The sequence below is a fragment of the Tiliqua scincoides genome, chromosome 2 (genome assembly GCF_035046505.1).
Source record: "Tiliqua scincoides isolate rTilSci1 chromosome 2, rTilSci1.hap2, whole genome shotgun sequence".
Taxonomy (NCBI): Eukaryota; Metazoa; Chordata; class Lepidosauria; order Squamata; family Scincidae; genus Tiliqua; species Tiliqua scincoides.
In genome coordinates this window covers 79,777,659-79,803,077 of record NC_089822.1, presented here as the reverse complement: position 1 = coordinate 79,803,077, position 25,419 = coordinate 79,777,659, and the positions used below count along the sequence as shown (strand labels likewise).

Below are 25,419 nucleotides of genomic sequence, written 5' to 3'. Positions count from 1 at the left end.
ATGGCTTCTGTAAGGGCAAGTCTTGACTCATGAACCTTTAGAATTCTTTGAAAAGGTCAACAGGCCTGTGGATAAAGGCAAACCAATGGATATTATATATGTGACTTTTCAAAAGGTGCTTGACACAGTCCCTCACCAAAGGTTTCTGAGAGAACTCTACAGTCAGGGAATTAGAGGGCAGGTCTTCTTATGGATTAGGAACTGGCTGAGGACTAGGTAACAGAGAGTGGGTGTCAATAGGCAATTTTCACAATGTCAGAGGTGAAAAGTTCTGTGTGCCAAGGATCTGTCCTGAGACCAGTGCTTTTGTTCATAAATTACCCGGAGGCAGGGATAAGCAGCAAGGTGGTCAAATTTGCAGAAGACACTAATTTTTCCAGGTGGTGAAAACCAGAAAGGATTGTGAAGAGTTCCAGAATGATCTCTCCAAACTGGGAGAATGGGCAGCAAAATGGCAGACGCATTTCAATGTAAGTAAATGTAAAAGTAATGCACATTGAGGCAAAAAAAATCAAAACTTCACATATAGGCTAATGGGTTCTGAGCTGTCTGTGACAGGAGAGAGATCTTGGAGTACTGGTGAACAGCTCAATGAAAGTGTTGACCCAGTGTGCGGCAATGATGAAGAAGAGCAATTCCATGCTCAGGATCATTTTAAAAAGTGGACTGAGAATAAAATGGCCAATATTATAATGTCATTGTACAAATGAAGGGTAAGGCCACATCTGGAGTACTGTGTACAGTTCTGGTCACCACATCTCAAAAAAGATATAGTGGAAATGGAAAAGGTTCAGAAGAGAGTGAGCAAAATAATTAGCGGACTGGGGCACCTCCCTTATGAGGAAAGACTACAAAGATTTGGGGCTCTCTAGTTTAGAAAAAAGGCACCTGAGGGGGGACATGATTGAGATGTACCAAATTATGCATAGGATGGATACAGTGTTTAGAGGGATTTTCTTTTCCCTCTCACACAACACCAGAACCAGGGATCACCCCCTAAAATTGAACATTGGGGGTGCGGAGTTAACACTCAGTGAAGTAGCAGGGAACCTTGGAGGGCTCGGGGGGGGGAACTGCTAAATAGATGTATTTTCCAAGGACCTCAACAATGAGGTACTCTTCGTTGCCAAGAAGAAGGAACAAAGGTTGAGAGCTTGAACTGGGCAGTCTCTTGAAACAGCGGCTTCAGAGATATTTCCCCGATTGCTCTGTGCTGAATCACATCATATCCCGGACGCCATCTTTAGAGATGATTCGGACAGCTGAGGACTCCCCCCCCGCCACGGCCTAGATAAAACATGAAAGCGAACAAAGCCTTTAACTGTGAGTAACCAGTTCATTAAAAGGCTATAAAAAGAATTACAATCAAGAGGTTGGAAGGAAAGAAAGACAACTTTAAGATTATTTACGTTGGCTTGCAGCCACCCAGAGGGGAAAAAGAGCGAATGTGTATTTAAGGAAGACCCTGCTGGAGCAGTTTTTTCTTTCTTTTTTGTAACAAGGATGATTGGAAGAAAAGTAAATAAGAGAAGATAAAGGATCATTGTTGGAATGGTATGCATGGAAAAGAGATTAACAATTAATCTTTAAAGTATGGAACAACTTTTGTTTTTGCCGCAAAAGGCTTGACTCAGGCCTGAATAATTAAAGATATACTAACTTAATTTGACAGTGTTTTTAACTTGAATTGGATTACTGATCCACCTCTTTTGAATATAAAAACTTAAAGATTATCTTTGACAGGAAGGGATGCAAGACAATAAGAATTGGATGACTCTTTAACTGTGGGAATGTTTGGACACTGATATTGACTTGAAGTGGACTTATTCCTGAAGTGGATATTGACTTATTCCTTTTAGATATAAAATTTGGGAATTAGCCTTACAAGAAAGTGAAGCAAGATAATGAGACTTGGTTGATTCTTTAATTGTTAGACAATTTTGTTTTTCTTTTTTATAGCCAGAGTTATATCGGCTTGATTTGATACTGATAAGAATGATATCAAAAAATTTAAAGGATGCTAGCGAAAGCCAGACCTCATTAATGGAGATGTTGCAATAATTCAGAAATAAACTAAAGCAAGAGGTTAGAAAACTATCTGAACAAATGAGGCAAATAAACTCCTCCCTGACAAACAGACAAACAAAGAAAAGTATGGAGGGGATGGAAAAAGAATGGACCAAATGTCAGATGAAACTAAAGAATTGGAGATTTTTGTAATGAGACAGGAGATGGAAAAAGCAGCATTCATTATTAGAATTTTCAGGAAGAAAAAAGAGGGAACTCTCAGAGAAAGAGAGCGCGTCCTTTCAAGAAGAATAATAATCTTTGGATCAAATTCAAAAAGAATAAAATGAAGAACATTGTATAGCAGCAAGAATATTGTATGTGCAAAATTTGAAGCCTTTTTATGACTGGATAAATAAAATTAGTTAATAGTGATTATTTAGTTAAATCATGAATTAGTATAATGACAAATAGGATAATTTTTGTATCAATGACTATTTTTTTCAGTCGTTGTTGATTTCTTTTTTGGATTAAGACATGTTGTAATCTATGGCCAATATCCGCATGTGTAACCTATGTAGTCCCAGCGCTAAGTTTAACCCATTTTCCTTACCTGTATCTGTAATAAATAAATTTTGCACATAAAATTGAACATTGGGAGAGTTATGACAAAAGAAAATATTTCTTTACTCAGTGTGTAATTAGTCTGTGGAACTCCTTGCCACAGGATATGGTGGTGACGTCTGGCCTAGATGCCTTTAAAAAGGGACTGGACAAGGATCTAGAAGAAAAGTCCATCACAGGTTTCAGGCTGTGAAGGGTATGTGAAACCTCCTGATTTTAGTAATAGGGTACCTCAGAATGCCAGATGCAAAAGATGGCAACAAGATGCAGATGTCTTGTGTACTCTCTGAAGTATTGGTGGGCCACTGTGAGATACAGGGAGTTGGACTAGATGGGCATTTGGCCTGATCCAGCAGGGCTCTTCTTATGTTCTTGCCTGTATAGTGCTATGAGCAGAGCAACACGGAAACATAACCAGAGAAGCAAAAGACTGGACAACTCCCACACAGCAAAAGAGAACATTTAAATTGAGTCTAAGTTGGGGTCTAAAGAGACTCAAGTAAAAAAAAAGGGAGCTTATGTTTCATTGCTGCCTTCTTTTAGTCATAAAGCACAACCTTAACTCCCTGTGAGTAAATTAGTCAGTGATAAATCATATTAATAAGTTTCTCCCTACCATAAATTGCATGCCAGGAGCATTACATTCCTCCTCATTATTTCAATTTGAGAAAAGAGGCTATTGTGCAGCATGCAGATATTAATTCACTTAAGGCTAGGGATGGACAGAAGTGACAGAAGCTCCAAATGCCCTACTATTTAATAATCGTCAGCATTATTAAAAATAATTTAATGTAGCAGGCCTATCTCTATTAACCTCAGTAAAACGCTTTATATTTAGATAATCATTGCCTCATTTGTACATAAATTTTTTCTTAGGAGACACGTCCCTTCCAGACCCCCAACAACCTATGGCAAATCTCAACGCACAATAAAATTACAAAATCAATCAGAGCAGCAGCAGTTCTCCTCTTCTGGCTCCCAAACATCTCTCATATTGATCATCAACCAGATGATCCAATAAAATAACTGCTCCCTTTCCATATCACATTTTCTCCCAAATAAAAATTCCAGTCTCATCTATAGCAGCCTTCCTTCAAAACCCTGATTAAGTAAATGGGCTTCTCAACAGGTAGAGATGGAAGAGAGCCCACAACTCACAAAGAAAGGATGTTGAAAGAATTCTATTTATTAAAAGAATAATATGTTGTTATGATCACTTAATGCCTAGTTCTCCTTAGAATTTCACTTGAAAATGTTTGAGAAAGCACAGTTGGACAAAATGACTTGATGGGGAGCAAAAGGCCAAGGGGTGGTTCATACTATCTTGTTCTCATTCTCAACCTCTTGTCCAAGCAAAGAAAGGTAAGGAACACATTGGCATTACCAGTGGCGTAGCTAAGGGGGTGCAGAGGGTAGCAGCTGCACTGGCCATCAAGCTTTAGGGGGGGCAACACGCCGAGCTTGACAATAGTGACCAAAATTGTGAAAATCTTGGTATGTATGAATAATACCATCATATTATATATCATTGGAAAGTTAATTTAATGCAGAGTGCAATGAAACAAACTGCACTGGAATATCTGTATTCTATCAAAAGTTATGGCCAATTAACCAGAAAATGAAAACACACCTGACTTGTGGAACAGAAAGTGGATTCGCTTAACTCCAAACTGACCTATAAGACTGATTGTTCTGAGTGCCAATGAGATGCTATTATGATACAGCATGGAACCAATAACTTTTTATTTATTTACTTAATTAAATTTGATTTTATCATGCGGGGGGGGGGGGTTTACAAATCTTCTTTGACCCCAGGTAGCAGATAGATGCTTAGCTATGCCATTGACTGGGGGGAGGCAGCAGAGCAAGTGGGTGGTGAGCTGCTAGGGGAAGCAGGTGGGTTCCTCCCAATTTTCTCTTTTTAAAAAGCCCGTGTGTGATGTCACTTCCGGTTGGACATCATTTCCTGGGCAACATTTTGAGCTCGGCACCAGGCTACACGATCATTAGCTACACCACTGGGCATTGATACAAACAGCAGTGACTCTCATGAATTCAGGAGCCCAATTTCCAATGACATGCACATCTGTGCACCCAAGGAGAGTTGGGATTGCTTGAATGTAAGGAAGGGGGGAAGGGACATGGTGAAATGGTTCTAAGTTACATGCTAATACAGCATAAATATAAAATTAAAATGCTCCTACATTTATTGACGTCAAGTAAGGAAATAGCAGGAAGGTACCCCTTTTCATATATGCATAGTACACTTCCTTGTAGGTTCTAAAGCTGAGCAAGATGCAGTTAACTGTCCGCTGCATTGTAAATCAAGTGAAGAAAACACCACATCAACGGAGGAGGGAGTTCAGAAGAAAAGAAACAATGTAAGTGCTATAGAAAAGTGAATTCAGAATCAAGCTCTGAATTGAAACTTTTGAGCAGTTTTATTGGAAAAGAAACAGGTTTCTGTTTGGAAGGCAAAATCTTAACACCTGAAAGGCTATAAAATGCATTTGCTTTAGAGTGAATCTTCCTTGAAATGGGAATCTTAACCATACATCAGAGTGATGCCCCATTAAAAGAACTCAGAGGCTACCAGCAAGATGTACTAAACTGTGGGATTTTTTTATTTTATTTATTGGACTTGTAATCCGCCTTTCTCCCCGAAGGGCACCCAAGGCGGCTGTTGTTGATGGTCTTTTATGATTATTAGGGATGCTCCCTGGCTTCAGTAATTCCCAAAACAAGAGGCTTTACCATTTCAGGACAGCACAAGCTGGCACTGTATTCAGAATACAGATGCCAAACATAGTAGTGCTATTGCTCTTCAGGAGATCCTGTATGTTGAACAGCTCATTTAAAACAGCTGCAGTAATGAAGAGTTAGCTCTTCACACAAAGCTCTAGAAAGGAAACATCTCCAGGTGTCAAACATAAGGCCCCCAGAAGCATTTTATCCTACCCCCATTATAATTAGGCTCTCCCAGCATGATAATTGGGCTCTCTCATATATTGAAAATATATTCATATATTGAAATATGAACAAGATTTGCACATTTTCTCTTCTTTCATTTGCAGTAAATGAGCTTCTACGTAAGAACCAAGCGCTTATTTCTGGCCATCATCTGCTTAACAATGTCACTACCTGCTTAATGACATCACTTTTGGCCCCCAGCAGGCACCATGTATGCTAATTTCAATCCTCTGTAGGAAACAAATTTGACACCCCTGATCTAAACAATAGTTCCTAGAATAGAAGGAAGAAAAAGTGACGCCCTAAAGATGTTCACTATAAAATGGAGTTGAGTTTCCTAATGCTTACTTCTGAAATATAGATGCACGGATGCCAAAGAGGGTGCCATCAATTAGCTAAAGAATCAAGCTCTGTGTAGCAGCATAATCCCACAGAAGTGTGGAAGCAATCATAAGTTTAGGATCAACCAATTTAAAGCTTTTCGTCCATGAGTGATCAAGGACAAATCTTTGGAAAAGTTTACATAGATTGCATTAATATGCTTCTGTCTTTTCTACTTGACTGAGGAAAGAAGTGAAATACTTCACCTCACAGAAACTGGCTATCACATGATCATTTGCACGCTGAATGCGAATTCCTAGTTGTTAGGGACAGGTGGCACCCAAATGTTTTCTTTCACTATGCTACTATGTTTGCTGCCCACACCAGCTCAGTAAAAAAATTAATACTGTCATTATTATATCTCCAAAATGGCATCCAGCAAAACTCCTCTGAGTGTAGAGGGAGTACTCAATGATTTACAACAAACATTCAGTAAATTGTAGCACAGATTGTTAAATACCATTTTTTAAATGAAAAATTTCCTAAAAACTAAAAAAAATTAAAATACCTTGGCATTGGAGGAAAAATTTTCTAACACAGGTTTACAAAATACATGATACAAAACAAAAAGGAGGGCTTTTTTAAAAGTAAAAAATAAAAATATTAATTTTTAAAACTGTTGATTTTTTAATTTCTGTAAAAGTTTTTTTAAACAAACAAAATAAACAACATGACTAAATGCAGGAAAATAAAACACTGAACAATTTGGAGTGCCTGATTACTGGGTCATTTGTTTTGAATCAATTAATTTTAAAATTAGTTGAGTGTGTCCAGCAGATGCACTAGGATGTGAATTGTCATAGAAGAAACATATTGTGCTGGATGGCTACATATTATAAGCTTCTGAACGTATGTACCAGGTGTCTGCCCAGTACTTCACACTTCAAACAACAGATAATTTCACAGCTTCTCTGAAATTTGTGGTCAAAAGTGGTTTAAGGAAGACAGTGTTATCTTTTCATTCTAAACTATTTAGGTACTAATTCCTGAACAATCCTGAACATAAGTATCACAACTAATTTGTTGGGCACCTGTTTTAATTGCAACAGATAAGGCACACAGCCCAAACCAAACCTGTGCTGAAAAAGGCAGGCCAAGTGGCCTGCACCATATCCAGTGCAAGTTGGTGGCAGCTGTGGTACAACTCAGAATAAGGGGATTTTTTCTCCTTACCCCAAGCAATGCCCCAGTCACCACAATGGAGCTACTCGGATCTGCACCAGCTAAACTGCTGGCATGGATCCAAGCAGCCCAGTGTAAGGTCAGGCCGTTGCAAGCGGGAGTTAGGATCTGGGCTAAGTACCAGAAGCCAGTTCCAACCCCTCCTGGGCCCAGTTACTCTCTTCTGCACCTTTTCTGAATACCAGTTGCAAGAGAGCAATGGTGAGAGAAAAGTATGGCTTTTCTTTCTGCTCATGGGTTCTCCAGAAGCAGCTGGTGGGCCTGGACCAAATAGGCCTTTGGTCTGATCCAGCAAGGCTTTTCTTATATTATTATGTAATGCATTATTGTCTTCAGAAGACAATGCTAGAGTAGTATGATAAGCTCCAGAACACATGATGTAATGTAGGAAGCTGTCACTGGCCAGCCTAGCTCACATTGTCAATGGTGACTATACTGCGACTCTCCAAAGTTTTAGGCAAAAAATTTTCACTGCCCTATTATTATTATTATTATTATTAACAGTATTTATATACCGCTTTTCAACTAAAAGTTCACAAAGTGGTTTACAGAGAAAAATCAAATAACTAAAGGGCTAAATGGCTCCCTGTCCCAAAAGGGCTCACAATCTAGAAGAGGCACTTTTTCAAGTGGGTGCTCCCTATCTGGAGATGATTTCGATTTAACCTGGGAACTTCTAGATGCAAAGAAGATCACTTTCCATTGAGTTGACACCTCCCTCCCTGATGCAATCCAGTAGAATCAGAATTTCAGAATGTCTCAATGTGTATTCAAGTCAGGCAGAAAAGACTAGAGCTTTTCATAGTCCATCATTCAGAGACTTCATGGAGAAATCTCATACCAAAAATTATACTGTTTGGGTACTATTGTCTACAATTGCAAGCAGTCCTCCTCCATAGGAGCGAATGTTACTAGAACCTCTGATGTCAGGATCTGTGTGCTGCAAATCATTATCCTTCTAGGTAAAACTAGGTAATGCCACAAAGAGATCCAAGATCTTCTTGGATCAAGATCCAAGATGACCAAGATCCAAGGTCATCTTCATAAATGACCTGGAGACAGGGTTGAGCAGTGAAGTGGCTAAGTTTGCAGATGACACCAAACTTTTCCGAGTGGTGAAGACCAGAAGTGATTGTGAGGAGCTCCAGAAGGATCTCTCCAGACTGGCAGAATGGGCAGCAAAATGGCAGATGCGCTTCAATGTCAGTAAGTGTAAAGTCATGCACATTGGGGCAAAAAATCAGAACTTTAGATATAGGCTGATGGGTTCTGAGCTGTCTGTGACAGATCAGGAGAGAGATCTTGGGGTGGTGGTGGACAGGTTGATGAAAGTGTCGACCCAATGTGCGGCAGCAGTGAAGAAGGCCAATTCTATGCTTGGAATCATTAGGAAGGGTATTGAGAACAAAACGGCTAGTATTATAATGCCGTTGTACAAATCTATGGTAAGGCCACACCTGGAGTATTGTGTCCAGTTCTGGTCGCCGCACCTCAAAAAAGACATAGTGGAAATGGAAAAGGTGCAAAAGAGAGCGACTAAGATGATTACGGGGCTGGGGCACCTTCCTTATGAGGAAAGGCTACGGCGTTTGGGCCTCTTCAGCCTAGAAAAGAGACGCCTGAGGGGGGACATGATTGAGACATACAAAATTATGCAGGGGATGGACAGAGTGGATAGGGAGATGCTCTTTACACTCTCACATAATACCAGAACCAGGGGACATCCACTAAAATTGAGTGTTGGGCGGGTTAGGACAGACAAAAGAAAATATTTCTTTACTCAGCGCGTGGTCAGTCTGTGGAACTCCTTGCCACAGGATGTGGTGATGGCGTCTAGCCTAGACGCCTTTAAAAGGGGATTGGACAAGTTTCTGGAGGAAAAATCCATTATGGGGTACAAGCCATGATGTGTATGCGCAACCTCCTGATTTTAGAAATGGGTTATGTCAGAATGCCAGATGCAAGGGAGGGCACCAGGATGAGGTCTCTTGTTATCTGGTGTGCTCCCTGGGGCATTTGGTGGGCCGCTGTGAGATACAGGAAGCTGGACTAGAAGGGCCTATGGCCTGATCCAGTGGGGCTGTTCTTATGTTCTTATGTAAGATGCTATGGCAATAATGAAGCTCTGGTAGTTCCAACAGTGTAGCTAAAAAAGAAGGTTCTTCAACTTTTTTGCTGTTGACATAATATTTTGGATGTTTTACCAGTGCCAGCAAACTCCTTACAATACACTGAAGTCTCAGAAGAACAGAGAACTGTTCAGAGTTTCAAGTATGCTCACTGCTAAACAACAAAATCAACTTGACAAAGACATTTTAAAACATCATTAAAAGGCTAATTATGCAGTGCCAACCAACTTCCTTTGTCTTGTATGAAAGGGAATGTTCCTACTTTACCAAGATGAGTATAATAGTTTATGAATCATAAGATCAAAGAGGCAAACTGTATGTTTTCTAAAGTAAAGAATTCCTTCACCAAGTTTTACACTTAGCACAGCTAAAAGAGCTGTGTGAAGGGATCAGCACTAAACCCAAAGGACAGGCTGTGCACGGAAAGAAAGAGAGCAACTCCCTCGTGCTTTCTGCAGGTCACTACGAAGGACCATGTTAGCAGATCCACTCCAGACCCTTAACAGGCAGCTCTGCTGCTACCAGTAATTAGCTTGGACAGCTCTGGCTCTAAGAGTAGCAGCAAGGCTACACCATAATGAGCTCAGCTGGGATTAGCAGGACAGGGCAGGGAACCAAGAGAGCTGAGGCATTCTGCATTGCGTATGTATCAAGAAGATCAAACAAGGATGGCTGGCTAGGTTATCCCCTCACCACCTCATTCCAAAAATGAAGCACGGCAGTGTGTAAAATACAGGCTAATGAAGAGCGACACCTCCAACAGATGAGAGCCACATTAATTAACACAATCCCTAGATCATGTAATACAGTTTCAGTTAGTGCTAGCAAACTTGTTGTCACTAATGTAAAGGGGGTGGGTGAGAAGAGGAAGACTTATGTTTTTCCTCTCTCTTTTTTTTTTTTTTTGAAGATGCTTTAATTTTTGTATTTTAAAGGAATTCCTTTGTGTGGCCTTCAAGCCCAAACAAGAAACAAGATTCAGAGTAAGAGCAGCACATTTTGCAACATATATGTATTTAAAACAAGAAAAAAGAGACTCACTTTTCAATCAATAGCTTTTTGTGTTCCTTTTTGAAATATGCCAGCTCATTCCATACAGCATCTGAATCTTCTTGGCACAGCTGCTGTGGATCTGAACGCTCCTTTCCAATTTTACTGCTTCCAGTTCTGTTTGTTGTGTTTTTTAATATAGCAAACAAATAGAATGTTAAAACCCAAAAAAACCTGTAATGTCTTTTTAACAGTCAATATATAGTAATAACAATGAACCAGGACACCAAAAGGTTGGTGTAAAAAATTAAAGCTCCATCAAACTAGTTTCAGAAAGACAGACAGACCATATCACACTAGAGTTCAGAACTGACACATCTCAGATACAGTGATATCTCATTCATACAAAGAGATAGTGAAAGTAGATGTCAGGCACAGTCTCAGAGCAAGTTTAGAACCACTAATTTTCCCAACATCCAGTGTTACTGTTCCTTAAGTAACACAAACTCTTAATATTAAGTTAGCCAGTAAGCTTTTCCTTCAACAAAGAACCACAATGCATATCAACATACAGGGACAACAGGAGGAATAATGATACTAAAGAAAAATACTAAATTAGTGCAAAGTGTTTATTTCCATTCTATCTGAAAATAATTTTATACAATCACCCCTTGATTTGTTTGCCTGAAACAAATTTGTTGGAGACCAATGACAATGTAATTTCTAAGTGATTTCAAGGGCTCCAGTAGTGGCAATAACACAGAAGAGTCACTGAAGGCCAGAAGATTTAAATAGTTGTAAAGAAATAAACCTTCACATTTCACAGGAAGGAAATAATTTTTTTTTTTAATCTGGGTACATCTGGCCTGTTCTTTTCTAGTTCCTGCTGCTGTTACTAGAAAACCTATTAGAAGTCAAGCCATGACTCCCTCAATCAGAAAAAGTGAAAAGCCTTGACCCTTTTTTCCTAGCTTCTTCCCTCTGAATTTTTCCCTCGGTCTTTGTGAAAAAAAACTACCCTGTCCTTCCTCCCCTCTCTTTTTCCCCCAGTCTGTTGACACATGACTCCTTTTTCCTCCTGCATCACGGGAATCATGGATCAACTCAGTTCTTTTATCCCTAGAAAATTAGCAGATTCCTTGTCTCTAGCAGCAAAGTCATCTTCCTCCTTCAGCCATTTTCAACCACTGTACCGTGGCACACTGGTGTGCCGCGAATGGTCTGCAGGTGTGCTGCGGGAGTTTGGGGGAGGGTCATTAATTAGTAGAACCATTGGGGGATGTGAGCCCCCACCAACAGCATGGTGTGCCTTGTCAATTGTCAAAAAACTGATGGTGTACCTTGATAATTTTAGTACCTTATCAGTGTGCCATGAGACAAAAAAGGTTGAAAATCACTGTTCTAGTCTAATAGTGAGGCATATTAACACAGAAAAATTTCAACAGATATACAGTGAACCCTCCGTTTAATGGATGTCAATTCAACAGATTTTGGAAATAACAGGTCATTTCTAAGGTTCGCAAAGACAATATTGATGGAGCTCTCCAAGGCAGGTAGGCGTGGGAGGGTCTTGGGGGAAGGCTTTCACAGTGTCCTCAGTACTAGGGTTCTCTTTTCCACCTTCCACTTTGGATGCTCTAGGAATGAAGATATCATTCCACCATTCTTGGGGTGATTCTGGAAGTCTCCATTCTACAGCAGCCTGATGACATATAGTGGTCTACCCTTCCTATAGGGCACTGCTGCTTGAGGGCAGAAAGGAGAGCCACAATGCCAGCACCACTTGTAAGGGAACCCTGCAAGATGGATAAGAGAAGCCCCTTCCATACCCTCCTACCTTAGAGAGAACCATCAACATTGCCATTCCTTTCTCTACAGGGGCACTCTAGGAATGGAGATGCTTCTCCATTCCAAAAGTGCCCTGGTGGAGGGCAGATCACAGTAGCAGTGCTAAGGAAGTTTGCTAAGGTAGGGTAGGATTGTGGCCCATAAAGTACTTTGCAATAGTGCAGGGAGCAAACGCGGGTGGGAAAGCCAGAACCTTCCCACACATGCTAATGGAGCCACGAAGGCCCACCGGAGATGGTGAGCCTTGTGCAGAAGGCAGAATGGGGCAGAGGAAGGGCAAGGAGGAGGTTGAATGGGGAGGAGATGGGGCAGGGTATGGGTGAATCTGGCTTCGGGCAGTGGCATGTGCCAAATCAACTAGGACTTGCACCAGCGATGTCACAGGCGCTGGTTCAAGTTGCCCCATAACGGCTTCTGGGGCTTACCCCTGGGCAAAGAGACAAATGTCCCCTTACCACTTAAAAATGTCCCCTTGGGTTGTGGATGGAATAATAGGTGGGAGGAATGGATTTAATGAACTTTCGGCATTAATAGACACTCCTTCATCCACTAACTTGTATGTTCACTGTAGTTTATACCTTATGGCGGAAATGACCTTTCACATGCAAACATATGAAAATTTACTTATATACAACTGCACAAAACCTGTGTGTGTTAGATTAAATTTTCTCAAAAACAGAAATACACTTGCATTGGGTAATTTGTTTCAGATGGTGTCAATGATCTGGAAGTCATAACACCTCATTGGCTCTCAGAACTATCAGTCTCATTGGTCAGTTCTGAGTTAAAGAAATCCACTTTTTGTTACATAGGGCAGTTGTGTTTTCATTTCCTGGTTAAGTGGCCATAACTTTTGATAGAATACAGAAATTTCAGCACGCTTGTTTCAACAAATTATGCATGCAATCACCTTTCCAATGATATATAAAATTATGGTATGAGCGGGGCATATTCGCGGATCCTGTATTCATGGATTCACTTATCTACGGATCGGGTCCGCGAGGTTCCTGCGCCCCCCCCCCTCCGGACCTGAGGGAAGCTATGCTCCCGTCTCCTCCTGAAGGTCATCTGCGGCCTCTGCTGGTCTCATACTCAGCCCAACAATGAGAAAAGTGACTCCCGGTTTTTCTGAAAAACCAGACGTGATGTTTTAATGCCTTATTAGAAACTGGAAGTCACCTGTTTTTCACTCTGGATCAGTCTGAGCCCGGCAGAGGCCACAGATGGATGTGCGCAGATGTCTGCGGCCTCTGCTAGGCTCAGATGACCCTCCAAAGGTGAAGGGAGCAGAGCTCCCCTTGGCTCCAGAGGGTGGGGGCAGCATTCTTGCATATCTGCAGTTTCACTTCATCATGGAGGGTTCCAAAATGGAACCCCAGAAGATATGGGGGGCACTCCTGTAATCATAAATACAAATTTTCCAAAAGGTTTCCAAAATTTTGGCCACTAGTGGCATCATCCCATCCACTGAGGGTGTCACCCAGTCTGTTCTGCACCCCTTGCACTCCCCTAGTGATGTCACTGGATCTAACCGGTATGGTACTAGCAGACCAGTTTTACCAGTATACAATTTATAATGTAAGACTGTAAACTTGCAAGTTTTGATAGTTACTGTATAATACAACAGCTGTTGACAAGATAGATATATTAATCATTTCCTCACGTCAGGGGAACTTGGAACCTATTCACATTTAGTGAATGCCATAAAACGTGGTTGTAATCATGAATCTTTTCACTGAATGTTGCAGAGTATATCACCATGAGCTTTTTGATGCTCCTGGCAACTTCCATGCAAGTGCCCTGGAAGACTTCAGGGAATGCCAGCTGATTCACAGCCAAGCAGCACTAATGCAAAGGCACCATTTTTGAGAAGCAGTGCCTCTCAGGGGGAACCGCACATGCTTGGTATGTACAGTTGACTTTATGGAGCTATGACTTACATGATACTGGAGGCCCTTTTCCAGCCCACAGGAATTGCACAAATTGTAACTTCATGTACCATCCCCATGTGGAGGCACAAGTTTCCACAAATGAGTGCTGCTGGCAAAGTCTACTGTCAGCACAAAAGGATTTTGTGTCAACCAGCCCATAGTGATGCAGTCTACAATATTCTGTGACAAAAATCATGATTTGACAGTCATGTGTATAAAACTAGAAGCCACCCCTTTTATCTATTCAGTGTTGATTTTATGATACTCCAATTGGTTGATAGTCAGAATACAGTATTAGATATTGTAAACCAGGTTCAAATATTTACTCAGTCATGGAACTCACTGAGTGGCCTTGGACAAGCCATTATCTCTCAGTCAAACCTACTCCACTGGGTTGTTGCAATGATAAAATGAGATAACCCCGCCTTAACTGACTTAGAGCCCAATCCTATGCATGTCTACTCAGAAGTAAGTCCCATTAGAGTCAATGGGGCTTACTCCCAGGAAAGTATGGACAGGATTGGGCTGTTAGGCCCCAATGTTATCTACCTTTCTAGCTCTGATGAAACCATATTGTAGCCTCAACTTAAGGGAACAAGCATCAAGGATGTCTCCATGACTGGATCCTCCCACCACAGAATGCAGTGCATTAAATCTATTCCTAAAATTTAGGATCTTTTCAGGTGACAATGAAGGATCATATTAGTATATCCATTTATTGGAAGCTCTGCCTGACTCCTGCACATAAACTATCATTTCTTAAATACTAAGGAAGAAGACACAAACAGCAACAAGGTGACACCCACTAACACTTGCCACACATACATCCAGTAATGCCATGTAATTTTGACAAACATTTCTTTAAAATGAAAGAGTCGTATTTGTCAACACAAAACCCACTTGCTGTTAAAAGTACTGGACTTTTCTGAAGAGTGGAACATTCAGTTCTTGCCATGCTAATTTGCTGTGTTCATTAAACATCACCATTCCAACATGATTGTGGTTCTAGGAACCCATTCTAAGTGGCTGAAAGGAAACTACTGTTTAATTTGTAAATGTACCCAAATGTCATAGAGTAACTCTGAGTTACTTCCATGCAAGTGCAAGTAACTCTTCTTCTTCTTCTTCTTCTGTTTAAACAAGCCTTCTGAGTTCTCGGCCTTTTTAACATCTTTTAATATTTTTTACAGGCCTGATTCTTTTATGATTTGCTGCTGCTCTATGCTCTTTTTACCTATTTTTTATCTGACTGCTATTTTTTATGATATATGTTAATATGTTTTTATTTGTTTTAAATTATGTTTTTAATCTGTTGTAAGCCGCCTTGAGTCCCTTCGGGGAGAAAGGTGGGATAAAAATAAAGTTGTTATTATTACTACTACTACTACTACTACTACTAAGGACTAAAACGGAAAGAGCTTTGTGTTGTCTTTTCTTACCAACTCAACACACCTAAAATCCCATAGAGCCATCATCAAGAGGTTCCCGTTTAGTTGAAAAGGGGGAAAAACAAAACTCATGGAAGCAGAAAAGATGGTCATTTCATCTCTTTTAATAAACCCAGGCACACAGCTACCATCTACAGGGAATAAAAAGGCAGAGAAGGCCCCTGCAGAAATCAATACAAGGCCTTGATTCAGAGTTATTTCTAAAAACCTGTTCAAAGAAGCAGCAGAATCTCAATTAGTTTTACTATTATTTTTCTCCACCATTGCTAAATCCATATCTTCCAGGGTCATAATTTGGCTACCTCCATTCTTATATTGTATAAGCACAGTTCTCATACCTTTGTGTTTAATTAGGAGTACAATTCTATGAAAATTAATTGTTATGCCCAAACCTAGCCTGTATCTAGAAATGATAATGTTCATACTTGTCACAGCAGCCCGTGAGGACATCAGCAACACCAGCACTGCACAATAAGGTTTCAGGAAAGGAGGCAATGGTGGGGTAGGCTTTCAGTGTGTTAAAAAGCATCCATTTTGAACTGATCTTAAACTTCAGTCCATATCAGTTCAGACACACATCATTCTGGATTGGGCAAACTACAAAAATCCAGTATTCCTTTGGTGACTGCCCCCTCACTAATAAAAACATTTATTCTATGGGTTGCTGTACCAAAAATTAGGTTATGAAAAGACGACACAAAACACACTATATTAATACAGTGTAATAACCTCAGGCATGGCTATAAGGAGCTGCCTTATGCAGTGTAAAGGCATTGGTCCACTAGTCTCAACACTGTCTATTCTGAATAGTAACCACTCTCCAAGGAACCAGAGTCCCTGCTACACAAGATCCTGTAGTTCAATAAATAAAACAGCCATACAGTGTATCAGACAGTATTAGTTGGCAAGTCACCATCATTATCAGAAGTAGCACCAAGAAATTTTTGTGACCCAGACAAGAAGCAGACTCAGGTTAGGATGAGGGTAAGGCTGAAACTAGAAATGATTTTCATATATAACATCCTAATGTTATATTCCCAAATTAATATGTGGATTCCCAAAATAATATGAATTTACTACTGCAGTAAATTTACTATTGCAACAAATAGTATGGTGGTCCACAAAACTCTGACAGTTTGAGGCAAATGTTTTGTGGATAAGAGCCCTTACTTAAATCAATGCATGATTGTTCTCAGATGGCAAATAAGGGTTGGTAGACAGATGTGAATATTAAGAAAAAATATATACAGTGGAGTCAAATACCTATAAAAACAGAAGAAAAACAGTCTATGACAATTCTATGTAAGGCTAAATACATACAGGATAAGCACAGTGATAATCCACAACAGAAGTAATCACTAATAACAGAATTAATGACCTCCTTTGTCTGTGAAATTTAAAATACGATGTAAAGTAAAATGTAATGTCATGTTTGCTTTTGTTATTACACTTGCTCACTTGAATTTACATCATGTGGTCTTCTGCAATGAAGTCTAGAATCTAGATAATCAGGAAAATGCCTCCCTTTTAATCAACTTCCTTTCTAGAATACCTAAGCAACAAAAGTTGCATTTGGATTTAATAGGTATAATGGTTTTAATGAGCTGTGTAACTTACTTGCTATAGCCTTCCTCCCATTGCTTTAACTGCTTTTTTATTGCTCTGTAGTTGGTCTGTAGCATCTGTAGCCTTTTCTTGCGCTTTTCATGGGCTTGTCTCAGCTCATCATTTTCCTGGATCTGCATAACACCAAGATGAGAAGATACCAGTAAAACCGAGAGCATCTAAGGGTTTACAAGGACAGAATGCTACAACCAGGTTTCTCATTCATGGTCAACTGTCAACACACAGTGTGTTAAACTTAACTCACAACTGAAAAGACTTTGTAGCCATGGCTGATTAGACTTAAATAAGCAGTTCTGTAGTCCTCATAAATTGTGAGAGGCAACACATTGGCCAGTATTCAAAGAACTTCACAACTGGATCTGCATGCCCATCAGGGTTTTGGACTTGTGCTTCTCAAACAACATCCACCAATGCTGCACAGCAAACTACTTTTGCAGCTGAGGAGAATTTTGAAAACAAAATGCACCATGACATGGGAGGGGGCAGATAAGGCTGTGTTGTTCAAATACACACGTTAACAATCCCATTGGGTTGTTCCTAACATGGCTATGCATCCCAGCCTTCTTCATGTTCTTAGTAAAGAGCTTCAAAAAGCTGCTGTCAAAACTGACATTTATTTCTTGCAATGGTAAGGCACTTACCACTACCTATAAATAGGTAGCAAAGAGAATATGCCCAAATTATTTTCCACCAAATGCTTGTTGAAGAGAGTGACCCAGTTAATATCCACTTGAATTTGTCTATATTTAGTCTGTAACTACATGTTGGTCATTTGCATAATTTCATTCAGGCCAATTTCTAGAGAATCCAAAGGATTCATATACTGTTTGAAAAAGAACTACACAAATATGTCTACACGGTAAACTGCCAAACCTACCTAGACTGTTTAACAAATGCTACGTATAATTACGGTAGTAAATATTGGTTCTGTTACAGCAGTTTTGAACTTCACCCTATATAGGACTACTTTGAACTTCACCCAATCTAGGACCACTATACACACTATAGATACAGAATACTTCGCAATGACAGCTTATTTACTAACTGATCTGAAATGGTTCCACATGCTTGTTCCACACATCTGTGTGTGGTAGAAAGATGCAACTGGCTGCAAACCTCAAGAATAAGTACAATGACATGCACATGGTCAAACAGACATATGCAGCTGTTTCAGACATGCTTATCCATACAGTCTAATACATAGGACACATACAAACATCCCCTCCTGGAGGCATACAGACATATTTGTAGTAGTTCTATCTTCCAATCATTAAGTGATCAACATATCTATTGATGTAGTCATTTGAACATTTTACTGCACGTTTTTAATACATATGAATCACTGAGAAATTAAAACCTTAAGTCCAAGGGGAACATATCTTCTTGCTAACATAGCATTAACTTCCAACAGGCAAAGCTATATACATTTTGTAAAAGGCATGTGTAATTTTTGTTTATCTTTATCCATGCCAACTGAAAGCCAAGAAACGTTCTGTATTTTTATTTTCACCTTTAGCTGTAGTGTCTTCTCTAAGTTTTCAATCTTTTTTTCAGCTATTTTAAACTTCCTTAGTTCCTCTGACTCTTTCAAAAAGCTCTTTGGGGACAGAGACCTTGAACGTTTCACAGGTGGTTTCTGGAGAATAAAACAAGGACATGGTTGAACTGGTTGGAACACTGGGTTATGAAAGACATGCAAAATTAAAGAACAAGTAATTCTGAATACTAATAATGAATTATAAAAAAAAATTCCTGCATGGAATACCAGAGAAATAACAAGCAGAATTACCACAGCGCTACCACTAAAGGTTTCTCTGTGACTCGTTAATGAGAATATTCATTTACATTTACATTGTTTCTTTCAGAATAATGATGTCCCATTAGGGAAGACTAAAGGGTTATAGACTCAGAAATGCAAGAAACCTCATTACAAAGGAGGGGATGGAGGCTGATCTAATTGCTCTATAAGGGTCCAAGGTTACACTTGATAGGACAACCAGAAACAAGAGGGAAAGGATTTTTTTCCCTTTGAAATAGTTTAACACACTGTGAAGTTGAAGGAACAATATGCTTGAGGAATATAAATACAACAGACAGTAGATCTTATACCATAATGACCATATGGTCATTAACTATAATATGCCTAACTAGAGACAAGGATGTGTGTTTATATTATGTGCAGTTTCATGTAGCAATCTGGAGAAAGGATGTGTGAAACTAGCACTTAAACTGGGCAACCTTCTTGCTCTTACTGTGTCAAACATCCTTACAGAAAAGAAATTAAATATCTAGCCTGTTTGACTGGTTTCTTGAATACCTCCCAGTTGGAACGCTGAGCAACATCTTAATACCATTGTCAGGTGATTAATATTTTACCATTTAAGAAATGTGGTGATTTTTTGCTCTCTAGTTTGTCCAAGTCTTTTATTTTGTCAAATAAAGAGGATCTGTAATTCTGCCAAAGTTCACCAGTTATTCTTTAAAAGAGGGAAAAGTAAAATTGTAGGGTTACATTTTTTTTTCTTCATTTTGGTTCAAAACAGAGGCAGGACACACTATTGTAGTGGAAATATGAAAAATATATTTAGACATATGCTTCCCTTTGAAAATTTATTTCACATAACATATTTCAGGAAGGAAGAACAGTTATTACAATTCATCTATCAAACTAAAAAAATACACTAAGGGCCAAACTGCACGTAAAGCAGGATCAGATGTCCCAATGATTCTTAAAACTTTAAAAGCAGACACAGGGCTCTCCAAATTTCACTGGAGCAGTGGAATTGGGGAAGGAAGGTTTCTCCCTTCACCCAACACACCATTATACCATCAATACTCCCCTCAAGCATTTTTCCCTGTTGCATAAAAGTGATAGATACAATAAAACACCTATCTTTTATTTCTAGTGGGTTTAACAACAGTTCTGGGAATGGAGGCATTTCCATCAGGCAGCAGAATCTCTTTCCCCCCCCCCCATACCCTACCCCCCTCATATGACTCCCTTCTACCAGCTGCTTCTACCAGCCCTTCTACCAACTCCTTTAAGTTTGTTTTTTTTAAGGTAACTTAAAAACAAAAAGGGAAGGAATCATCTTAAGTTCCATGGGAAGGGAGTTCCCTCTCTTGCAGCCCAAACCTACTACTCAGAAGTAAACCACACTAAGTTAAAAGTTATTTACTCCCAGGTAAGTGTGTATAGGATTGCACACTTAATGGCAGGTCATATCATAGGTCCCTTGTAGTTGATCTGAAAGTCCAAGTAGGTTCATATGGCACAGGACAGTATTAAGGTAGAATTTTTAGAATTTTAAATAATAACACCACCACTTTATAAACTGAGTTGGGAGGGATATTGGTAACTAGCTGAAATAAAACTGGTGTCACATTCTAGCTGACACACTCCAACCAACTGTCTGCTGGCTGCATTTTGGACCAACTGAATCATACAAACCATCCTTAACGGCAGCCCCACATAGAGCAAACTACAGCAGCCTAGTCTAGATGTAACCAATGCATCAATAGCTTAGCACAGGCCCTCCAGATAGCACTGTGGTTGCTGTAGTAGCCAAAGCTGATATAGGGTACTCCAGACCACAGCAGCCATCTGACTGTCCAGAGACAACACCAAATCTAGCTATCATACTGCATTTGATCTTCCAGTACAGCTTTCTTTAAGATAAGTTCACACCTCTGCCAAGAGCAGCAGAATCTTCCACCAATATTACAGAATCTCTGTTTTCTCTAGATTAAGCCGTTTCTGCCCAACATTGCATATACACAACAGGGACCAAATGTGTACGCCTGTGGGTGGGGCACAAATTGGTTCTGCTTATTCCTCATTATCAAGACCAGTTCTGGCTCTAGAACTACCTTAAGGTGTTCCATGGTTTCCCTGGGATTAAAAGTTGGAACAAGACGTAGGGCAGGATGTCATCAATAACTTTATAACTGAGGCTGTCTTTCGAGAGTGGATCTACCTAAGCATGTACCCAGGGTCCATGACACCCGCAGGGCCCTGCCTACCCTGTCTCTTCATAGGAAAAGAGTTATATGGTGACTACGTTTCCCAAAGAAAACTTTGAACAGACCTAAGGAAGCCAAAATGGAAGCTTAACTGCATAGATTGTACATATCTTAACTGTATATATGTAACACATGCTTAACTATACAGAGGACTTGTGGTACAGAGGACTTTTTTAAGCTATTGAAATGCCACATAAAATCATGCATGGAGATGGTGATTCACAGAAATGGCGCAAGGCTGACAATGCTACAAGTGTGGGTCACTTAATGACAGGGATGCGTTCCCACACCCCCGTCGTCAAGTGACACCAGACATTAAACAACATCACATCATTAAACAACATCACCTGTTCTAAGCCTCTGAGGGGAGCTATGCTCCCCTTGCCTCTGGAGACTTTTCTGAGTTCCGCAGTGGCCATGCATGTTTATGAGCAGTCTCTGTGACGCTCAGAATGGCTGAAAGGCCGAAAAACTGCAACTTCTTGTTTCCTTGAAAAGAAAAGTCATTGGGGGACAACGATGACAGTGACTGGTAATGGATCATTGCACATGCGACCTGGGGCTGGTCAGAACGTCACTTAAGCAATGTTCGTCAGTACTGAGATTCTCATGTGGGAACTTAATAGTATGAACTAGCCCTAAACTAAGGGCCTATGACTGCAAAGAAACCTTCCTGTTTCCTAAACTCCTAGCATCACTATTCATGAAGACTGATTGTACTGGTTAACATCACAGTCTTAGGGACTCTTCATACATTACAGGAGTGTTATAGGGTTCATTTACCCAAGGCTACGTCCCTGAAATAATGTTTGGAAGTTCACATCAGTTCACCTCCTTACCACATGACCAATGAGCAGAAAGATCTGCAAGATTGGAGCTGCCCATGTGGTTCCAGACTGCCAAATTTTATCACATCAACATGAGAAGAAACCATAGGACACAGATTCCATGTTGCTGCAGTAATGTATAAAAGAGCCCTTAACACACACTACTATCTTCTTGGTGAACAAATCAGAGAAGAAATCCCTACCTGCAATATATACATACATTCAGGGAACAGCTAATTCTAGTGGGGAATAAATGAAAGTATACAAAAAACAGTTCTAATTTCCTATAAACTTCTGGGTACATTTCAGGATGATACAGTGATCTCTGAAAACTTATCCACTTGGACCAAACACAATTTTGACTGACTCCTACTTCCTTATAGTACTTTAGTTTAATATAATAAAACAAAATGCTTTGTTAACAATATCACCCACACAACAAGTCTCAAGAACAAGGCATTCTAGAATTCTGTGTACTGCTCTCCACAGTTATGAATCTTCCTTTTCTTGTATGTTTGCCATAATCTGGGTATCTTCTAGAATCAGTGAAAGGCTTCTATTCTTTAACTGGCATTTGAAATAACAATGAATCAAGTAGGTGGGATTATTTTAATTTAATACAATTTATTTTTGTTTTCCTGTTCTTTGTTTAAGAAGTGTAAGAAGCCTTGAACCTCCAGGGCAGAATGAAATACAAAACTCAAATAAATAAAATAAATAAAGCAGAATACCTGCCTTTAGATTCCATAATTAATTCTTGAGATAAAATAATACCCACTGTACAGAACTCCTAACTCAGCATTTTCATTTAATTACAAACTTTTAAATCTCAAACTCAATTTCTTAACTTCATCTGTTTGGAAAGAATGGGCATCCTCACAAACAGTATCAAGTAATAAATATTCATCTTAGCAAACCTACAAAGAATTGAACCTTTTAAATAATTTCATTAAATTAACAATCCTTTATTCAGTGTTTAATAAGGTAAAACTTCCTACTCCCAACAGTTATTTTAACAAGTCTTTGGCAGATAATAAAAACACTCTTCGATCAAGCTTCCAGAATTATAAGTAGCATCGACAGTTATTAAAACTGTTATTATCAGAGTCCCTGAGCAAAATGTCAAACTTTGCCAACCTCATTTTGACACAAATACACAAGGCAATAAAGCTTTTCTACCTTGTGTTTCTTCCCAGGCCTGGCACTGATGCAATCCAGGAAATGTCTGTTGCAAAGGCTATGATCTGCTAGCGTACGATTTGCTCTTTTCAATTTTTCTTGCAAAAGCTTTATTTCAGATTTTTGAGATGTAATGAGGTATTCTAATTCACTCAAAGAATATTGTTTGAATTCCTAGAAAACAGAAGTACAAGAAAAATGGATTTAAATAGTATGGGGATGGGACCAAGTGTCAACAATCACCTGCAAAGACATATTATGCATTATACTAAGACCGGAAAGAAAAGTGGCTTACCAAAAATCTGTCTGAGAAAACATATCTTCATGGTATTAATAGCAATCAATTTTGGTGGGGAGAAAAGAAAAAGAAAAAACCCAGGTGCATATCATCACATCCCACAATCTGATACACTCCTAAATGGATTAAAATATTTACTTGGATTGTCCCCATTGAAATTTGGATGGTGGCTACAGGCACTTATTTTAGTCAGTTCTATAATCCTTCTCATCCCAAGAGCACAGGGTGGATAACAAAGTACTTATTCCAAAACACACCACAACCAAATATATTGTCCATCTTGTCTTTTCCTTGGCGACCAAAAGCCAATTTGAATACTAAAATATTTTCATCATTTCTGGGAGACACTTACGGCCCAATCCTAGCCCAGGTCAGTGACCCATGTGCTGCCCAGGAGATGGCTGTTGCAAACAAGCTGTAAGGCCCATCACGGCAGCCAGAAGGACGGAGGCGCCAGTGGGGAGACCAGCAAGGGCGAGTGCTGGGCCTCCGCACCCGTGCAAAACTGGGTAGGAGGAGAGCAGCTAAAGTCCAGGAGGGAGCAGGGGTAGCAAAGGAGGTTGCCACTGGATCCTATTCTTCCTCCTGCACCTCATAAGCTCTACACGAGTCTATTTGTTTCTGCACCAACCATTGAGCTGGTCCAGATCCAAATAGACCCATTGAGGCTGCCAGGGCTCAGCATAAATTACACAACTGTTCCCTTACCTCATGGAGATCTCTGGCTGCCACCCTGGCTCCACAGGATACAGCAGTGGCCATTTTGGCACCACTCTAGCGCAGCACAGGCAGTCTGGATAGGATTGGGCTGTTAGTATTGGGATAGCTTCCAAGGGAAGGCAGCAACAACACTATGAGGCAGCCAACTAACACATCTCTCTGAGTGTTCCCCTCCTCCTCCTGACAGATAGACAGTAGGATTATGTGGGCAGGACCAAATGATCTTGAATGGAATGAGAGGTGGGATGAGAAGTGCTGGTTTTGATATCTTGGGCCTAGGTTGTAAAGGTCATCACTAGGTATCTTGAATGGAGCCCAGATAGGAAAAGGAAACCCATTAGAAGATGGCCACAGATTTGTAGTCCATCCTAAAGTTCTGAACCATTAGAACTGCATTAGAGTCTAAACACACAAGAGTTAACTTCTGCAAACTTCAAATCGCTATGTTTTTAATCTGAAAAGATCAAGTTTACTTTAAAATATCAATACACATATCACTAAATACTATCTGAGAATGCCCTACACAAAATGTGATGGTTGTTGCACAGATGATGTATAGACGAAAGATAGATTAGATGTCCAAACGCAGATTCCATCAGGGCCAACCAACAATTATAGGTTGAGTAGAAAAGAGTAACCTACATAGCATAATAGTGCTTCCAGAAACTGCTATAAACAGGTATTGGATATTTAAAAAACTATGCAACAGTGCACGGGTCTTGGCTACCTGAACTCTGAATATCTCTCGTGCCTATGCCTTGCGCACTATGTCCCTTGCCTTTTTCTTTTAATAGCATACCAAGTCCAAATAACTCTGTTAGCAGCTCCAGGAGGGAATAGCAGTGGGTTTCAAATTTACTTAATCTAAATTCTAACCACTTGCTCATATCCCCTTAGCTCTAGAGTGCCTAATCCACTGATCAATTATACCTTGGCCAATTACACAATTCTGGAGAAGATGCAGCTGCTGTTCCACTTATTCGCTAAACGGACACAAGCTTTTAGCCAACACATGAGTTAGAAGTAAGCACTTCTTTTCTCCTAAGAGACAATATGACAAAAGTATGGTCACCCATGACATACAGTTGGAAGTGGTTCTATGTCACTATAATTTCTGGTCACACAGCTTTCAATATCTGCTTGGCCATAGACCAGGGCTTCTCAAACTAGGGTGTTGCAATACTCCAGTCTGAGGGCCCTGGACTGTTTCCCCTTAAGAGGTGGGGGCAGGGGGGA

The 25,419-nt window shown here is 39.9% G+C and overlaps 1 protein-coding gene across 3 annotated transcripts in view; it reads right to left on the bottom strand.

Annotated features, from left to right (window-relative positions):
• CNTLN (centlein) overlaps positions 1 to 25,419 on the bottom strand; it is a 248,268-nt gene that overhangs the window by 129,073 nt on the left and 93,776 nt on the right. For 2 of the 3 annotated variants that reach the window (XM_066615164.1, XM_066615162.1), the window contains 4 exons: positions 23,166 to 23,339; positions 18,647 to 18,772; positions 17,128 to 17,249; positions 10,335 to 10,460 (listed from right to left, as the gene is read on the bottom strand). In XM_066615164.1, the coding sequence (XP_066471261.1) occupies positions 10,335 to 10,460; positions 17,128 to 17,249; positions 18,647 to 18,772; positions 23,166 to 23,339 (548 nt within the window). The remainder of the gene's footprint in view (positions 1 to 10,334; positions 10,461 to 17,127; positions 17,250 to 18,646; positions 18,773 to 23,165; positions 23,340 to 25,419) is intronic. The other variant, XM_066615163.1, reaches the window with a different exon arrangement.